Consider the following 20,010-nt stretch of genomic DNA (forward strand, 5'->3'; position numbering starts at 1 on the left):
AAAGTGTGCACGCATCATGAGAGCACGTGCTTAATTGAATCATAGAAGTGTTCGCTCACTAGCACGCACCAGTGGTCACTTGAGTACATTTAGGCGAGAGCGCGTGTGAGCGATTCATGCGAAGAGAATGTGTTTCCTTTTTGTGTGATGTTCGTCGGTGGCCTCCAAAGTATTGAAATGAAAGTTACTCGATGGGGTATCACTCTAGTGAAATGCCATTACTGGCCACAAGAATATCATATTCGAATCATTAGACCGCCTTATAAAGTTTGTACGAAATGTTTAAGAACATTGTGCGAAATTTTTATGGCAAACATAACTTTTCTCGTATACTGTGAAACTCATAAGTTATTTGTATGTAAACTATAATAGTGATAGATGGTGTATTGCAGTCATAAGCATTATTACAGAGGTATATCTATCTACATATATACCTTATGATAAAAAAAGAACCGGAATTTTCATTTTAAAATTCCCGCGCTTGTCCAATCGGTAAACCTTTATTCTCTCAACGTTGGCAACACTTTTATACACATTCTGTCAAATTTTGATGCATATCGTACGATTAGTTTTTGTTTGGCGTCTATACAAAGAAGTCGAAAAATTTTCGTGTGGCGATTTTTATAATGGATGAAAATTTAGAACAACGGCTCGCCTTCGAAGAGCCATTAGGTCGATTGTTATGCGGTTTTGACGTTATATTCATAGATCCACACCTCATCACCAGTTATGATGCATTCGATGAATGTGGGGTCACTATCTGCATTGCAAATCATCTCTTTGGCCATATCAACACGACGCTGTTTTTGAATGAAATGCAGCTTTTTTGACACCAGCCAAGAAGCGACGCGTTTCAAACCCAAAAAATCCATAAGAGATGCCCAACAATACACCAATCTCTCTAATCGGTACAGAACGATTTTGCAACACGATTTGCTTCGCCGATTCAATGTTTTATTCAGTAACAGATGTTGTTGGGCGGCCAGGGATCTCATCATGATCCAAGCTTGTACGACCACCTTTGAAGCGTTTATACCACTCGTATGCCTGTGTTTTTCCTAGACACGATTAACCAAAGGCCTTTTTTAACATTTTCAACGTTTCGGACACGCACGTTGTTCTAAATTTTCATCCATTATAAAAATCGTCACACGAAAACTTTTCAACTTCTTTGTATAGACGCCAAACAAAAACTATTCGCACGATATGCGTCAAAATTCAACAGAATGTGTAAAAAAGTGTTGCCAACGTTGAGAGAATAAAAGTTTACCGATTGGACAAGCGCGGGAATTTTAAAATGAAAATTCCGGTTCTTTTTTGATCATCTATCATCTATCTATATATATAAAAATGCAGAGATCATTCTTTGTAATCGCATCACGTAAGAACGGATGGACGGATTGAGATGCTTTTTTTTTGTTTGATCAGTTTTTACCCCCACCGGGTTCGTACATCAAAAAAATTAGGAAAACTTGCCGGAAAAGTGGAAAAAATACATAAAGTTTTTTTTGTATGGACAATGGAATTTTCCACTGAAAAAGTCGCCAAAGATAGCTAGATCTACGATTGATGTTTGGCGCGCAACGAGTTGCATGAGTGTTTGGTCGTCGAAGAAAAGAATACTAGATCGTTAAAAAATCGTTTGGCGCGCAACGAGTACTTTTGTGTGGAGATTTCACATGCATACTTGATCCATGCGATTTGTTATTTCGAGCCACGTGCTTATTTGGGTATCGAAATTATTGCTTGAAAAATTACCGAATTGTGGAATGCATATGACTGTTTTAACTGACCCAGAGTAGTTTCATTAAACAGACACTTTTCACGAAACTGTGTTGGGTCGAAACTGACTCGATTTTCAGTTCAACAACGTTGAAACTAGGTTCGAAACTGACTTTAAACAAACGGTTTGACAAAAGTTGGAGCTGTATGGGCAAAAGAAAAAGTTCTGATATCGTTTACCAGTTAAAGGATTGTGTGTGATGAAGTCAGATAAATAATATTGGCCATTGTGAGCGTGAGTTTAACAAATCAGAAATTTTTTAAATGTATCATTGAAAAGATTGAACTGTAGAAGCTCTAAAGGCAAACTAAGAGATTTTTCTTTCATTTTGCTTTCGAATGAATTAGATTACACTAAGCGCACATAATAAGTGGCAATTAGATCAATGTTCAAGATGATTACAATAATGGATTGAGACAGGAATTTTATATTTCATGTTCTATGAAGTTTTTTTTTCCATATTGGTAAGATTAATACCAAATTAAAATATAAGCGTCGTCTTTCTAAGCAACCAACAGTTCCACAGTGCCTGAAAAATATTCATTTTGTTAGAGCCCTAAAATACACGTAACACTTTTTGGCAACTTGAACGCACAGAAAAAGTTCTGAGGATACTTTCTCGCTGTTTAATAACTGTATTAGGAACTGCTTCATAGTTCCTAATTCCTGTTGCGTCGGGTGGATATTCAAGTATGAGCAATTCCTTAAAAACGGACTCTTCAGAATGTTTTGTATGTTGCTTAAGCCAAATCTTTTTTACGAACTTTTGGTTACTTGGGCTAAATACTAATTGTAAATATATCCTACTCTACCGAAAAAACAAATCTAGAAGAGAAACTCTTTAATTTGAGATGAGAATCTGTGCATTTGCTCGAATTTTGCTTAACAGAAGTATTTCACATTTTCACATTAATTTTTTGTGATATTTCTTTTTGGGATAAAGCAAATGTGTGTCCAATTTCGTTAATTATAGGTTAAATAATCAGAAAAATAATGGAGAGAAAATTTAACCATTTAGTCGTATTTCATATCAGTAATCGATAAAGAAATGTTTTCTTTTTTGCCGGAAATTCTTCTTAAAACATATGTTGACTATTGATTCCTTGCCTGTTATCAGAAAAAATGCGTAATATATTAAACAGGATAATATTATCAATGAATGTTTCTGGTCGGGGTGGCGACACCATGCAATAAAAACTTATAGATGCCCCTCGACGAAATTTTTCTTTATTATCTGGCTACCCTATTTTAGACGGTGCATCGCAGACCTGTCATTCCTGTCAAACTTCAGCGTTTGTTCATTCATCGTTTTCGTGCCTGTCGTTCATTTATCACGAGTCCGGCAGGAAAAGTAGAATCTGCCTCGCGTGTGGGTTCCATTGGATTGAAAATACAGGTACAAAATGCTAGAAAGATATTCTTAGTTCCGAATTAAGTGGTAATATTTCTTTTCTTTATTATATTGTAGATTGTTGGTATACATTCAAGAATCCAGTAGCAAGCGAAATCAGGATTCGCCAAAATGATGTCCTTACCGGGAAGTATCGCCTTTGATGAGTACGGGAGACCGTTCATCATCCTGCGAGACCAGGAGAACCAAAAACGTCTGACTGGTAACGAAGCCATCAAAGTAAGTCCTCAGGTTTCAATACCGGATTTTTTTCACCCTAAGACAAAATGGTAAAAAAAAAAGCATTTTGGTGATCAAGAAAGTTCTCGATTTTTCATCCCGAATGTGATTATTCCTTGTTGTTTTGGCATAAACGGGTAATTTTTGTTGTGGATTGAGATTTTACTTGTTATTCCATTTGTTTGTGGTATATTTTATCGATTTTATTAGTTTTATTTGCACAGTTGGATGATTCAGAAATAACCTAACCTCACTTTATGGAACCCTTTTTTTTTTCTTTGCTCTGTCATTAGATGACTGGCTAAGGCCACAATGGGCCCATCTCGCCTAGAACCCTTTTCATTGAATTTACGTTTTCTTCCAGAGTCACATCTTGGCAGCAAAACAAATTGCTTCTACAATTCGTACATCTCTTGGTCCGAAAGGCCTGGACAAGATGATGGTTAGCGGGGATGGAGAAGTCACGGTGACCAACGATGGGGCTACGATTTTGAAGCTGATGGATGTCGATCATGAGATCGGTAAGCTGATGGTTCAACTGAGTCAGTCGCAGGATGACGAAATCGGGGACGGAACAACCGGAGTGGTGGTGTTGGCCGGAGCTTTACTCGAGCAGGCTGAATCTCTGCTGGATCGAGGAATTCACCCGATTCGTATTGCTGATGGATTTGAACTTGCGGCGCAGTGTGCCAGTAAGCACTTGGATTCGATTGCAGAACCATTCCCGATTTCCCGGGACAATAAGGAACCGTTGATTGAGGTGGCAATGACCACCCTGGGCAGCAAGATCGTAAATAAATGCCACCGACAAATGGCGGAAATTGCTGTCGATGCCGTTCTAACCGTGGCCGATTTGGAAAAGAAGGATGTTAATTTTGAGCTAATCAAGCTGGAGTGCAAGGTCGGTGGTCGCATGGAGGACACCTGTCTGGTGAAGGGTGTAGTGGTCGACAAAACCATGTCCCATTCGCAAATGCCCAAAACGCTGCGGGACGTGAAGCTGGCCATTCTGACCTGCCCGTTCGAACCACCGAAGCCCAAAACTAAGCATAAGTTGGATGTGACTTCGGCTGATGATTATCGGAAATTGCGTGAATACGAACAGGAAAAGTTTTTGCAAATGGTCAAACAAGTGAAGGATGCTGGAGCCACTTTGGCCATCTGTCAGTGGGGATTTGACGATGAGGCAAATCATTTGCTGCTGCAGCAAGAACTGCCGGCAGTTCGCTGGGTCGGTGGCCCTGAGATTGAGCTGATTGCAATTGCCACCGGAGGAAGAATCGTTCCCCGGTTCGAGGAACTGACTGCCGATAAGCTAGGTCATGCCGGGTTGGTACGGGAATTAAGTGAGTGGCGAATTGCATGTACTTAAGCCAATGGAGCTTTCATTTTCATTGACCGTTTACTTTTTGACAGGTTTTGGAACAACCAAGGACAAAATGCTGGTGATTGAGGAGTGCAAGAATACACGGGCCGTTACAATCTTGATCCGGGGTGGTAATCAGATGATTACAGCCGAGGCAAAGCGATCGATTCACGATGCCCTGTGTGTGGTTCGCTCCCTGATTCAAGATTCTCGCATTGTCTATGGAGGTGGTGCTGCTGAAATAAGTTGCGCATTGGCCGTGGCTCGGGAGGCTGATCAGCTTTCTACGCTAGAACAATATGCTTTCCGTTCATTCAGCGTAGCCCTGGAATCCATTCCATTGGCACTGGCCGAAAACAGTGGTCTTCTTTCGATCGAAACACTTTCCGAGCTGAAATCTCGTCAGGTAGCGGAGAATTCCGCCACGTTGGGAGTCGATTGCATGCTCACCGGTAATTCCGACATGAAGGAACATCACGTGATCGAGTCCCTGCACTCGAAGAAACAGCAAATCATTCTGGCCACTCAGCTGGTGAAAATGATCCTCAAGATCGACGACGTTAGAACGCCGGCCGACAAGTAATTTCTATTGTTCTGTTCCACCCACACACTTATTCACATCATAGACTTAAAGGCAATGTTTTGTATTCTGTATTGTCGTGATAAAAACTTGTCTAATAACTTCCCCCATCTTTCCGTTTTCGTGCACTCAAACTTCCACGATGCTATACCGACATAGGAATTACATGTAAGGATCATTTATCTTTGGTTGTTGTTCAGTTATAATTTGCTTCATGCTTAGTGGCTTAACTCACTTCATGTATTTCATGTCGTAACAACTAAATTTAATCAAACTGCATGAGAGCAGGCTTGGACTCAAAATATTAATACGGCACTACAGAAATTAGTGCACGTTTTAAGTTATCAACTGCTACCTATAAATCATCGTAATAAGAAGTTTATACTCTCGTTTATCTATTCACCAAGTAATTCAATAAATACTACGTTCGTTCACCAACACGTGAAATTAACACGAGCCTCAAATATTTCTTGTATTGAAAGAAACTCCTTATAAAAGTTATTTAACATCAAGCAAATGATAATCTTGCAATACTGCATTAACTGATATTAAATTTTGTGCTTGTAGCCTTCGTTAACAAGTAGAAATTTTTTGAACATTTTTTAAACGTATTTTATCAACTAATGTAATCATAATTAAAATCTGAGACCCCACCCCTTAATATTCTTTTTAATGACCACACTCCACCTAGTGACCGTTCTGCATAACATGTTTCATTTGCCGTCAGCACTGCTCGCAACACTGCTGTCAGAAGCGTCACTGTCGACGTCTCGCAAGCAACCACAGCGATCAGAGTTTTTTCATCCGTCATCGCGCTCGCATATCACATCGGAAATTTTTCGTCGTGTCACATTGTGTCCTGGTGGAAGCGAATAATACTTGGATTCCGTTCTTTTCTTTGGTACCCGTCTGCCGTGTCCACTGCGAGCCTAGTTCCCGGTGCAGGAAAGGTACACCCATCGATTGGGTTGTTGGTTCCTGGTGCGTGACGTGGCGAAAATCCGTCGGAACGAAGCGCTGGAGGTTGGAAATTTGAGATTCTTTTTTTTTGACAAGCGTACGGTTGAGTGAGAAGAAGAAGTTTCCCCATATCAAGTTTATTGGCAATGGTAAAGTGACATCAAAATCCAAAAAAAAACGGAAAGAGTTAAAGCGAGCGTGTAAAGTGGAAGAAAAATAATCGAAGGTTACTTGGAAGTGGTGCAAGCGAAATACAGCAAGCTAATGTTTTGAAGTTCGGAGAGTTGACAGCGAAAATTACGGATAGAAATCGCTTGTAGCTGGGTTCTTCAGCTGGTGAGGCCCCTGCGACACGTAAACCGTGCTGATAGATGTAATTAGGCTAGTTCCTGAGGCATTGCTTCAGCCTTTCCACTGGGAGGATAGCAAACCAGTTATGAGTGGACTTGTCCCAGTTCGGAAATGGTGGCAATCAGACAAAGGCAGGAAACAAGAAGTTACTTTCAGCTGGCGGAAGAAAAAGGAAGGAGAAAATACCAGCAAGAGTGTGTTAAAAAGAGCAATAATTATTGTCTGGATTGTTGAGCGGAGGCCACGGAAAGAAGCTATCGTTTCGACTGGCTGCTCCTGCTGAGTTTTGTAGTTTCCAGTTGCTAATTAGAATAGGTTACGTCAAACAGAAATTTGCATTGAACTGCAAACAGTCAGTCTGACTGTCTGAAACGATCCGTACACAGAACAGCTCCTCATCTTGGCAGAGAAAATAAACAAAAATGATTTGACTCGATGAACTGTAATTTGATTCATCTTTGTTGTGAACATTTTGGAAGACAAAAGAAGGATCACACCAAAAAAAAACCTCCAACTTTTTCGTTTGCAGTGGAATCAAGTTTTTCAGCTTGCTATTTCACATACTGAAATTGAAAAGACAAATATTGGTACAGCTTATGAATCAGGTGTGGTTGGTCAACGATGAATCGGTGAAAGTCATCATTTTTTTTTTTGTTATAATACACTATTCGTAATTATTTTTTGTTTTTCTCGAATTCCTAATATAATTGCAATAATTTAAAACATTTATGTTTGTTTTGGAAATACTTACTGACTGCCTTCTAGCATAGCTGCATGAGTCACGATGATTTTCTTGTATTGTTCAAATGTTTTCTGCCGTCAGCAAATTTCGATTTTCAACACAACGCATTGAGTCTCGTCAATTTTTTTCCCAGGTATTTCTTCTTCCTGTTTTCACCGTCTTTCGAAATTGAACAACAGAAAATAATAGCAAGTACTAGAACATTTTCAAATTAGTCATTGTTTCATCAAGTAAAAAAATATATTTCTGAGAATCGTGCGCCTAAATTGTGTCATTCTAGTGTTATGTGTTATTAGTTGAATAAATCCGTCTATCCAAAACATCGTCAACAAAACCAACGCGTAGTGAGTGAAGAATTGTCGTGGTATAAAATTGCTAGAATCCGCACGGTAAACGATAGCAGCAATCAAAGAATTAAGTGAAATTGCAGTCAGCATCGCATAGATCAAACTACGCGCGAAGACGACAAACGACGAAGGAACGACGGACCGAAAATGAACGCATCAGATCATGGGTAAGTTTCGTCAAACATGAATGCGACGAATTGATTAATTGAACCTCTAACATTGTCATTCTCAATTGATTTGCTGTCCCGCATCTATTTTCTGTTAAATGACAACGCTCCAATGAAGACAATGCGAAGGAAAACTTTCCGAGTATTTCCGACCGACCGACGAGATGGAGCTGTCTTTACTTAGTTTATTACTTTTCTGCTTAGTACTTTTTTTCAGCAGTAGACAACTTACAACTGTTACACTGCAAACGTTATGGCAAACAACGTTGCTTCTGGTCAGTGAGGTAGGAAATAAAAGTTGGTGCAAACAAAGAACTTTTGTGTTCGTGAAATTAATTTCGCTTCAACAAGCCATGTAACACCGGAACACGTGCTCGCATTCCTCGTACCGTTCGGTCTAGTTCCCGTTGAATCGAAGGAGGCTTGTTTATTTTCCATGCATGTCGTCATGCCGAAGAGCTTGTGAATTATGAAGTTGTCTTTACCAATGCAATGTGTTATTCAACATTTGATTATAAATCATTATTGTTTTTTATTGTCAAAGATAACGTCAAATTTTTGGCAATTTCCTGTGCGTTTTTCGAAAGACCGTATCAGTAAATGTCCATTCATTTACTTTCTCCTTCGATTGTGATGTAACTATTCAAAAGATATCACGGTTATAAATATTGCCCCGTGAAAAGCAACTTTTGAATCAAATGTCATTCCATTCGAATCAGTTCGTCGAGTTTATTCGCCCTTATTCTTAATAACGGCGTATTGGTTTTTCGATCGAATATGGTTCGGTCGAATCCTAGCTACCTTTGATTTTGCTAGCGTTATTAAGAATACGAATGAAATACGATCAAAAAAACGATACGTAGTTATTCAGAATAAGGGCGATTGTCTTCGCTGTTGGTAGTGATCAAGTTTGAATGAATAGGCATGAACATCAACTCAAAATCAGAAATACTCTCCGGCCAGAATTATAAATAGAGGGTGGCGGTTCACATTTGAGTTTTGGATTATCACAAGCAAGTTTAAATCGATAATTTTCAACTGTTTAAAATGTAATGAGGTGTGCTCTAAAGTATTAGAAATGATAACTGAAGGAGGAATCAATTAATTTATGTTTAGTCTGTAATTGATATTTCAGCTGTCATGACTGGTTTGCCTTGTCTTCTATTATCTTGAACCAATTCGAATGTTTACATGAACTTCATTTGAAGATCGCTATTGAAAGAAATATTTTGTTACTTCAAAAGATCAGCTGACGGTGGTTAAACTGTGCTTCGATTGGAAGAGAAACGAATGAAAAACTAAAAACTAAACGAAATAATATTGTGTCGGAATCCACGAAGCATTGAAGAATCTAATCAACGTGGACACCACGAGATAGCGTGTTGGTGATTCTTGTGACATATCCCATGTATATAGCAAATTTGTAAACGATTTTTCCAATTTACCACATGGGCTGAAAAGTCCCGAGCCTAACAATGACTTGGTTCAAAATGAACTTTATTCATCGACGTTATCTCCATCCACTTTTATAAAACGATTTATCTTTTGCCTAAAAATAGGCCTCAGTTTCAGCGGTAACCTCTTCATTCGTGCGAAATTTTCTACTGGTGAGCATTTTTTCATGTCTGCAAACAGCCAGTAGTCGCTGGGAGCCAAATCTGGCGAATACGGTTGAAGTGGGAGAAATTCGAAGTTCAATTCATGTAGTTGTGTCATTGTTTTGATTGATTTGTGACGCACCGTGCGTTGTCTTGATGAAACAAAATTTTTTTCTTTGCCATATGCGGTCGTTTCTTTGCAATTTCAGTCTTCAAACGCTCCAATAACGTATTCACTATAATATTCACTGTTAATGGTATTTCCTTTCTCAAGATAGTCGATAAATATTGCACCACGCACATCCCCAAATACCGAGGCCATAACATTTACAGTTGATTGTTGCGCTTCCAGGCGCTTCGGACGGGCTTCACCAGTTGCTGTCCACTCAGATGACGATCGTTTTGAGTTCGGAGTGAAGTGATGAAACCATGTTTCATCCATTGTTACATATCGACGCAAAAATTCCGGATGATTCCTGCTCAGAATCATCAACACGTTCTCGTTTTTGGTCAAGAGTGAACAAACGCGGTACCCACTTTGAACAGAGGTGTTTTCATAGTCCTATGCTCATGCAATATAAAGCCAACACGATCTTTTGATATCTAACTTACGCAACTTCTCTTTTCGGTCATTCAAAACGATTTTGTGGATGTTTCTATTGTGTTACCGCGTTATTTGGACGTCCACTGCGTGCGTTCTGCATCATCGGTGTCTCTACGACCACATTTGAAGTCAGTAAACCATCGTTTTATTGTTGTTTCTGATGGAACGGGATCTCCATAACATTTTTCAAGCCATTGTTTTGCTTGAATGGTATTTTTTTCGCATCAAGTCTTGGAATTACATTCCTTCCGTGGAATTTGACCTTTCTGTTTAAACAGACTTCGCAGCCGATTCATAGCGTACAGAATCATTGAATGGCTAGTGCTATGATCCTACTGACACTAAGAATCCTTCCAGGTCGAGATTCGAACATACGACAACTGGCTTGTGAGACCAGTGTCCTATGCATTGAACCACCAACCCGGGCTTTTTTCGCATCAAGAAGCAGTGTAAAATTATAGCACGAAATTGTTTTTGATCCATTGTTCTGGAAATAACAAAAGTAGTGTCAGTCTTAGCCCAATAACTCACAAACTAATGAATAGATAGTCATGAACTTTCAACAGTTGTCTTTTGAAGGTTAGTATTAACTGAAAAAAGGTAACTGCAATAAAACTAACGCCATCTATGTGTTAAGCCCGGGACTTTTCAGCTCATGTGTTATTTGATTTTGAACGAATGCAGATGGTACAACCTTTGCAAAAATGAATATTCATGTGTTGTCACCAAACGTATAAGCGGCCCTTACACGAGTTATTAAAAATATCATTACTAAAAAATAATATCATTTTAATGAACGTGTAATGGTGCAGTAATGTCGTGATTTCTATCGAAATTTGAAATACATCATTAGCGGCCCTTACACGAGCATTATTTTTGTCATTTTTAATGATGACTAATAATGATGTATTTCAAATTTGATAGAAATCTCGTCATTACTGCACCATTACACGTTCATTAAAATGATATTATTTTTTAGTTATGACAGTTTTAATGACTCGTGTAAGGGCCGCTATTACTTAGTCATCATTAAAAATGACAAAAATAATGCTCGTGTAAGGGCCGGTATGGGGGCTCTTACACGAGAATTTATAATGTCATTTTAAATGATTACTTGGTAATAATGACACTGTAAGGTTCGCTTATGATTTAGAACTATCCTATATACTTGAAAATCTCGGATGAAATTTGAAATTATCAGTTCCCAGAAGAGTACCTTACGCGAGTATCAGCAATGACATTATTACCAAGTAATGTCATTTGAACGTGTGAGAGCAGTTGTTATGAAATCTCCATACTAATTTGGAATGTAATTACCTAGTAAAAATAAAAACTGACATTACTTGTTCTCGTGTAAGGGTCCCTATACCGATTTAGGTGATGAAACATAAAACATGAGACGAATAAAATAAATTTCGATCATTATTTATCAAATAATCTCTAAATCCTACCGAAAAAACTAACTTTACAACATTTGAAAATTAGGTTTTACACGAACATGACATAACATCACAAAATGAACCGAATGAACTTTTCTTTGACAGCCGCCGATGGTTTGTTTACAGTTTAAAAGTTCATAAGAGGTTTATCGTTTGAATTTAAAAATTGCAAGTCGCCTCACACTAAACAGATTTATACAAATATCGCTCCTTGATGCTGGAAACGCATACAGGGCAATCTTTTTAGTTTTTTCACTGTGAAACACGTTTTTAACATACACTTTTTCGTCATTTATCAATTTTTAACTTGCAGTCGCAAAACAAAACAAACACACAGCAGCTGTCAAAGATGAACTTGATTCATCGGTAGTTCATTTGTGTCGTCATCGTGTAAAACCTAATTAGGTTTTGCACGAACATGCCATAACCTCACAAAATGAACTTTTTTTGACAGTCGACGTGTACTTGTTTACAGTTTGAAAGTTCATGTAAAAATTGCAAGTCGCCTCACACTCAACAGATTCATGCATATATCGCTCCTTGATGCTGGAAACACATACAGGACAATCTTTTTAGTTATTTTCACTGTGGAATACGTTTTAAACAGGCACTTTTTCGTCATTATTCAATTTTTAACTTGCAGTCGCAAAACAAAACAAGTACACGGTAACTGTCAAAGATGAAGTTGATTCATCGGCAGTTCATTTGTGTCGTCATCGTGCAAAACCTAATTAGGTTTTGCACGATGACTACTCGAATGAACTACCAATGAACTGCCGATGAATCAAATTCACCTTTTGACAGCTATCAGTGGTTTGTTTACATATCTATTAACACGTATTCATATTAGAATGAACGCAATGAACACATAAACAAACCACTGATAGCTGTCAAAATTGATTCATTTTGTTATTTTTGTGAGGTTATGTTATGTTCGTGCAAAACCTAATTAGATTACTTATCGTGACGTCACAAATGAACAAGAATTCATCCTTGACATTTCAGCGGTACTGTTTACAAACAAGCTTAAACAAAAATCGAAGAACACATCTTGAACAATCATCTTCACATTTCGCAACTAGTCACTTTTATTTGATAAGACTTTTAAACAAACCGAATCGAATCGTCAAACAAATGCTTTTCTTCTTCACTTCTGAGTGGCGTCACCTAACTAGAAATGACACCGATTGATAGCTCAGCAACTTAGTCGCCGAAGTACAAAAGAAATTCTTAAATTAATCCTGGCGTCGACCGATGTTGATTATTCGTCTGAATTGTGTTTGATACTGGAGTTTCCTGATGAAAACAAACCAATCTCATTTCAGCTGTTTTTCAAAGAAAGGCGAATCTAATATGATCAATAATCAATTATAATAATAATAATAGTAATAATAATAATAATAATAATAATTATAATAATAATTATAATAATAATAATAATAATAATCCTACTACATGTTTTATGCTGCTCATTCATGCTGTTTAGTTTGACTTGCATATGCAGAAGTAACAGAAATGCAGATTCGCTTCGTTCATTAGATTTCGTTCAATTGGTTTAATCGAAATAGAGCATTAGATAGTAAGTATAGGTTTAACTAGGTTAAAAACTGTTCTAATTTGGAGCTCATATTTGTTACTGGCAAACGAACCAACTTCGGCTATTCCGTTCATCTGAATCCGGTTTCGGAAGAATTGGAAACGGTGATTGAAAACTGCAAAAAGGATCTCACTCACTTTTCATTAAGATGGCCAAATCGAATTTCACAAACTTCAAAGAAAAATTGAACTGCTTAGTGCTAAACTCGGCAGTTCAATTTGAACCGCTAAGCAGACGTAAAGTTTCTGCTACTTACAGAACACTTTTTGTTTAGCAACGGAGTGCAATGTCTTTTCTGTTTCTGGATTACCCGAAGCTAACTGGAAATTAATTAATGCCTCTGAATTTGTGTTAGAAATTTGCCCAATTAAACTATGATACAAAAAAATTATTTAAATTATAATAAAGCTTGCTTCAGATAGAATTGGAACAAAAACAATTGCCTGTATTTCTGTTATTTATTATTGAATTCAAGATCTTTTTTTTATACAAATGTAGCGTTTTCTTTATACTTTTAAGAAAAAATACGGACAAAATTATTCGTCACAGTTTCAAAGAAATTCTCGAATTTTTCCTGTAACACGGCTCATTAGGCGGCGCACACCTTCTTCGTCCATCGTTTTAGCTATCTTATTCCACCAGGTCGTCATCTTATTGATGTATTTGACAACCTTTCCTCTTGCCTTGAGTCTCCTCTTCATGATTGCCCAGTATTTTTCAATAGGGCGGAACTGGGGGCAGTTGGGTGGGTTAAGGTTTTTCGGAACAAACTGGACCCCTTTCTCTGCATACCATTCTTGAACGACTTTGCTGTAACGAACACTTGCCAAATCTGGTCGAAACATTACGGGATGGTCGTGGGATCGAATGAACGGCAAAATTCGTTTTTTAGACACTCTTTTTGGTATAGTTCCGATGTCATTATCTTATTTGTAACGAAATTTTTTTGCCACAGCGGCAAATGCCCTGCCAAATCATAAATTTTCGTGCAAATTTGTCGGCAAAAACAAATTTTAATTTGGCTGGAACATCCCCCCGAGCCGTTGTCAAGTAAAATTTTTGACCAGGGATTTGCCCGAAGCCAGCCTTGACATAGGTTTCATCGTCCATCAGAAGACACCCGTCGAACTTGGTCAGCACCTGGTCATATAGTTTCCGAGCACGAATTTTGGCCAAACTATTCTGTTTTATGATCCGATTTGGCTGTTTGCTAGCTCGATACGACTTGATTCCTTCCCGGAGTCGAGTTCTCCTCACGGTACTATGGGCAGCACCGAATGTTCTGGCCAAATCACGGTCCGACAGATTAGGATTCCTCTTAATCGTCTTCAAAATCTTACCACGCAGTTTCCGGTCGACAGTTCCACTCCGACGATTGGCTTGAGGCTTCCGAATTGTCGTCAATGTTTCCTTATACCGTTTGATAACGCGCCATACGGTATTTCTGGGCAATTTCAGCTGTTTAGCTAGCCTAGATGCAGACCACAATTGATTTTACAAATAACTGTGCACAATTTATTCCCCTCTTTCGGCTTCCATGTATATTGTTTACAAAGTACAATCGATTTGCGGAATGTCAAAAATCATACGTGAAGCTGACAAAATTCCCGACACGTGGGCGCCAAGAACATCCAAAACCGTCCACCAGGAGCGCCACAATATGAGCAAAAGTTTGTTCCAATTCTAAAGAAGCAAGCTTTAGAAAGGTATTTTCACACCACTGTGTAGATATGGAAGAGAAGTTTCAATTACTATTCAAAATTCTAATAAAATGATTGGTAATTGTGCAAAAATTTATATTGAATCTGTCAATCGTAAACTCCATTTTTACAATTATTTCGAATCTGTCAGTGATTCTTCAACGATTATACGATTTAAAAAGAACATGGAAAATGAACAGCCGTTTGAGTTCGATAGATTTTCTGCGTACAGACTGGTATTGGCAGCTTATAAACTAGAACAGAGCTGATCGAAATTTATTTATTTGTAATCATGGAAGTGCTGTTCGTACTATTGAAAAGATCTAAAGCACAGCACAAAATATTTCATTGAGCAAGCGATTCATAAAAAAAAACGTTCAGTCTATAACGGTTCTCACATTTCATAACTCAGTGGTATTATAATTATAATAATAACTCAGTGGTAAATCACAAAAGAGATGTGTGCAGTGATGATACTTGAATTTCCCAAACGTGAATTGAGAAAGGGAAAATGGTTTAATCGTATATGTATGTGAGAAAAAAACAGGCTTCGAATACGAATATCTGCGGATAAAAAGTTTTAGCCATTTGTGATTAATCACAATCTGTTTAGTACCGACCTTCATCGTACAGCGATTCGGTGGAAGAGAGGTGACAGAGAAACACATAACGATTGAATTGAACCGGACTAAACGACTTGAGCATAAATCATACATTTGCACTTTTTCCGATTAACTAGACGTGATTGAAACCAGTGCCGTTCCACTTATCTGTGGTTGAATTAAAAATCAATGTGACTGCGCCGTCGATGAAAGTGGCACCTTCTTCCGAACTGTCCCCAAGGGAGAAAGAGACACAATGCAAAATCAGAACGAAGTGACATCGACTCTAACCTCCCCGTATATCTATATAAACACATGTATGTTCTTCTGGAACGCACGACTAGTGCTATGACCTATAACACGTGAAATCTGGGTGTGTACGATGACTGTGGTATTATCGGTGTTATACATCTAGTTCTTCTACTGCAGAACGTACCGAGGAGTGGAGTGTACGTGGGGTGGGGTGGGGTGGCTTGTCACTAGTGGAGAGCATACCTTCAACGTCGTTTACCATCTAGAATGTATTTCCACAGCCAATGTTTTGTCTTCGCTGTCCACCCACCGTCCAGAGTCGTGGCGACGCCTGGGAAAGACCGAGAATATGTAAATCAGTGCTGAGATTTGGTTTGATTTCAAGTTTATTTGCATTAACAGCTTGTATACTACTTGTCCCTTTCTGTTTGAAAATGTATGACCTGGCGATGGTTTTGGTGAATTCACAATAGTAAACGAACCAAAATCTGTCACAATTATAGCTTGAGAAGGAAGCTTCATGTTTGAGAGATTCGATGTGGGACAGCATGGATGAAAACAACATTTAGTGAAGCCTACAGGATCAGATAATGGGACGTCTGCTATACAAGCCATCTGTATGTGAGGGTCTAGGCCGAAAGAACTCTTAGGGTTCGTAGAGACCATTTGAATTTTTGATGGCAATTAAATGGTCCGTTCTGAAATGAAAAACATTGTTTTGTCACACTCATTCAGGAATCTTCACTCAAGGTACCATGATTCAACGAAAGGGATTTCAGATAATATTCATTCTATAACAGGCAAATTAGGCTAGATTGCCCACTTGAACAACTTGAAACCGTAGTACTGTGGACCTTTATCGAATACAGTGAGCTATTTTTTATCGGATTTTTATGTGTTTTTTACGCGGTTTTTTTCGCGGACTTTCGAAGTAATGCGGTTTTCTAATTTTGTCTTAGAAATGCATGAAACGTCGAGATCTGGTGTTATCCTGATTTTTTTTTAAATCAAGTCTTTGACACTTTCAAAAAAAAATTTCTCGGATTATACCAGATCTTGACGTTTCATGTTCCAAATTCGAATTTTTTCAATAAAATTTCGTTTACCAGATCTGGACGTTTTATGGCATTCGGTATCAACATTTTTTTTTAGATTACACCAGATCTCGACTTTTCATGCATTTCTAAGCAAGGATGGCTTTTATCGTATCAAAGAACGCTCACAAGCAACTCTTCACACGATTCAATCAGTGCCATCAAAGAGAGACGGATATCATCGCCGCAACAAAAAATCGGCAGGGTTCATTTAACGTAGAAAAGTGCGAGAGCGAATTTATCTCGATGATCTGTCTGAGAATCAAAAGTTAGCTCGCTGCTGTGGCGATTCTCTCTGAAGCAACAAACGGTTCTGTATGGGCTGTGGATAATTGCAATAAAGACTGTCCCAGAAAGTATGAACACTTTTTGATTTCGATGTAAATAATCCACAAGTGTTAGATATTCAAATTTTGTTCGATATACTGATAATATTAGACTACAACAACAGAATATTATTCTCAATATTTGCTACTTAGCCATTGTAGACTACGTTCCTCATTATATTCCGCACAGACTTCTTGGCGACAAATTTTGACACTTTTTGCCTTTCTCATATAGAAAGGCTATGCAATCACTGTGAAAATCGATTTTTTAACCGAGGCCCGGAGGGCCGAATGTCATATACCGTTCGACTCAGCTCGACGAACTGAGCAAATGGCTGTGTGTGTGTGTGTATGTGTGTGTGTATGTAACAAATATATGCACTCACTTTTCTCAGAGATGGCTGAACCGATTTTCACAAACAAAGATTCAAATGAAAGGTATTAAGGTCCCATAGCTTGCTATTGAATTTCATTTGAATGTGACTTCCGGTTCCGGAGTTATATGGTAATATGTGAAAATTTGAGAAAAAGTTTACACTCAATTATCTCTGGAACAACTCAACCGATTTTTGCAAACTAAGATTCAAATGAAAGCTCTTTTAATATCCTAAAAATTTGTGGAACATTTCATCAGGATCCGACTTCCGGTTTCGGAACCAAAGCGAGATAAGTGGAAAATTACCAATTTTATTAGTATTTTTCCACGAACGATGGTTAAAAACAGGCACAAATCCCATAAAACTGTTTTATAAATTCTTCTAGTTTGCAGAGCTTGTTAGTTTGTTAACATGAAATCTTAATTCGACACAATAATAGTAATAATAATAATAATAATAATAATAATAATAATAATAATAATAATAATAATAATAATAATAATAATAATAATAATAATAATAATAATAATAATAATAATAATAATAATAATAATAATAATAATAATAATAATAATAATAATAATAATAATAATAATAATAATAATAATAGTAATAATAATAATAATAATAAATAATAATTAATAATAATAATAATAATAATAATAATAATAATAATAATACTACATATTTTATGCTGCTGATTGATGCTGTTTAGCTTGACTTACATATGCAGAATTTTCACACGGAATTCTTTAATTTGTTGTGGATACTTCTTTCGGTTCCGAAACTACAGGTTAAACAGGATTTGTAGAGTTTATGATATTTCTATTCAATAAGCAGTTGTTTTTGTGAATTTCACGGTTATATTTATGATGTAATGAGTAATATGAGAAAGGCATCATTACTCCACTAGGTGGATTAAAATAGGTTTTTCCAATCTTTTTCGAACTGTTGAATGGTTTCGGCTGCCGAGACATGTTTCCTAAGATGTGCCTTCGTTAATGCCCAAAATTCCTCGATTGGTTGAAGTTGTGGGCAATTTGGTGGATTCATGTCTTTTGGGACGAAAGTGACATTTTTGGTAGTATACCATTCTACCGTTGATTTCGAGTAGTGGCAAGAAGCAAGATCTGGCCAGAAGACAACAGGATTCTTGTGACTTCGAATCATGGGTAGAAGTCGTTTTTGTAAACATTCCTTGATGGATATTTCGCTGTTCATTGAAGCAGTGGTGATGAAGGGTTTCGAAATATTACCGCAGCTACAAATTGCTTGCCAGATCATAGCTTTCTTACCAAATTTTTCGACTTCAATCGATGTCTCGGACTGGTTTAACATTTGCCCTTCTCACACCGTAGATTCAAACGTTCTTTAGCACGAAGAACATTTGACTTCGAAGTGCCCACTTTTTTGGCCACATCCCGAACTGAAACCTCCTTCTTTTGCTCGAACGCCTTCAGTATACGTTTATCCAACTGAGGGTTAGCAGGACCTTTTTGTCTTTCTCTATAGAAAGGTATTAGAATTGCTGGAAAAACCGACTTTCGAACGGAGCCTCGGAGACCCATAGTGTTACATACCATTCGACTCAGTTCGTCGAGATCGGAAAATGTCTGTGTGTGTGTATGTATGTATGTATGTGTGTGTATGTGTGTGTGTATGTGTGTGCACTTTTCGAAGATATTTAAACGCGCTCAATTTTCTCAGAGATGGCTGAACCGATTTGAACAAACTTGGGCTCGTTTGAAAAATACTATCGGGCCATTGATCAAGTTCGAAGATCAAATGGCTGTGACTTTTGGTTCCGGAGATATGATTGTATAAGTGACGTAACCGACAAAAAGCGTTGTATTTGAACGCGCTCAATTTTCTCAGAGATGGCTGATCCGATTTTAACAAACTTGGGCTCGTTTGAAAGCTACTGTCGGGCCGTTGATCAAGTTCGAAGATCAAATGGTTGTGACTTTTGGTTCCAGATATATGATGGCATAAGTGACGTAACCGATAAAACACGTTGATTTTCACCGCTCTTATATATATATATATATATATATATATATATATATATATATATATATATATATATATATATATATATATATATATATATATATATATATATATATATATATATATATATATATATATATATATATATATATATATATATATATATATATAAGGGTGCCAAAATTTTGGGATCAACTCTATTTTCGTTAAGTGCTAGTGCTCAAATGTTTAAGCACCTCGAAAAAAGCCTTCATGCAAAAATTGGCCTAAATCGGACATGCTTAAGGGGTGCTGCCCGGTGTTAAAGGTTTGACAATTTTCGATCTTGAAAAAGCACCATAGGGGGGAGTACATGAAATTTCCAAAATCGAAAATTTTTTTTGATGCCGAAACTCTTAAAACTGCATGAAACATCGAAATTTAGTGTCCTCTCAAAAAAATTTTTTTTTTGAAAAAGTCAACTTTCTGGGACTTTTTCAAAAAAA

General features: G+C 37.5%; 2 protein-coding genes across 11 annotated transcripts in view; both read left to right on the forward strand.

Annotated features, from left to right (window-relative positions):
- Positions 1-3,071: 3,071 nt before the first annotated feature.
- LOC131431487 (T-complex protein 1 subunit epsilon) lies at positions 3,072-5,810 on the forward strand. The gene is made up of 4 exons (XM_058597228.1): positions 3,072-3,179; positions 3,252-3,413; positions 3,778-4,759; positions 4,830-5,810. The coding sequence occupies exons 2-4, from the start codon at positions 3,306-3,308 to the stop codon at positions 5,360-5,362; spliced, it is 1,623 nt and encodes a 540-aa protein (XP_058453211.1). The 5' UTR covers positions 3,072-3,179; positions 3,252-3,305; the 3' UTR covers positions 5,363-5,810.
- A 323-nt stretch (positions 5,811-6,133) lies between these two features.
- Positions 6,134-20,010, forward strand: part of LOC131431488 (AP-1 complex subunit gamma-1) — a 65,293-nt gene continuing 51,416 nt past the window's right edge. For 6 of the 10 annotated variants that reach the window (XR_009229682.1, XM_058597229.1, XM_058597233.1 and 3 more), the window contains exons 1-2: positions 6,135-6,655; positions 7,546-7,926. Coding sequence is in view for 9 of the 10 variants with exons in the window: in XM_058597229.1 (XP_058453212.1) it covers positions 7,907-7,926 (20 nt within the window). In the remaining variant the exon portion in view is untranslated. Of the gene's footprint in view, positions 6,656-7,545; positions 7,927-20,010 lie in introns of all 10 variants that reach the window. The other 4 variants (XM_058597235.1, XM_058597230.1, XM_058597231.1 and 1 more) reach the window with 4 other exon arrangements.

This window comes from Malaya genurostris, chromosome 2, assembly GCF_030247185.1.
Source record: "Malaya genurostris strain Urasoe2022 chromosome 2, Malgen_1.1, whole genome shotgun sequence".
In the NCBI taxonomy this organism is placed as follows: domain Eukaryota; kingdom Metazoa; phylum Arthropoda; class Insecta; order Diptera; family Culicidae; genus Malaya; species Malaya genurostris.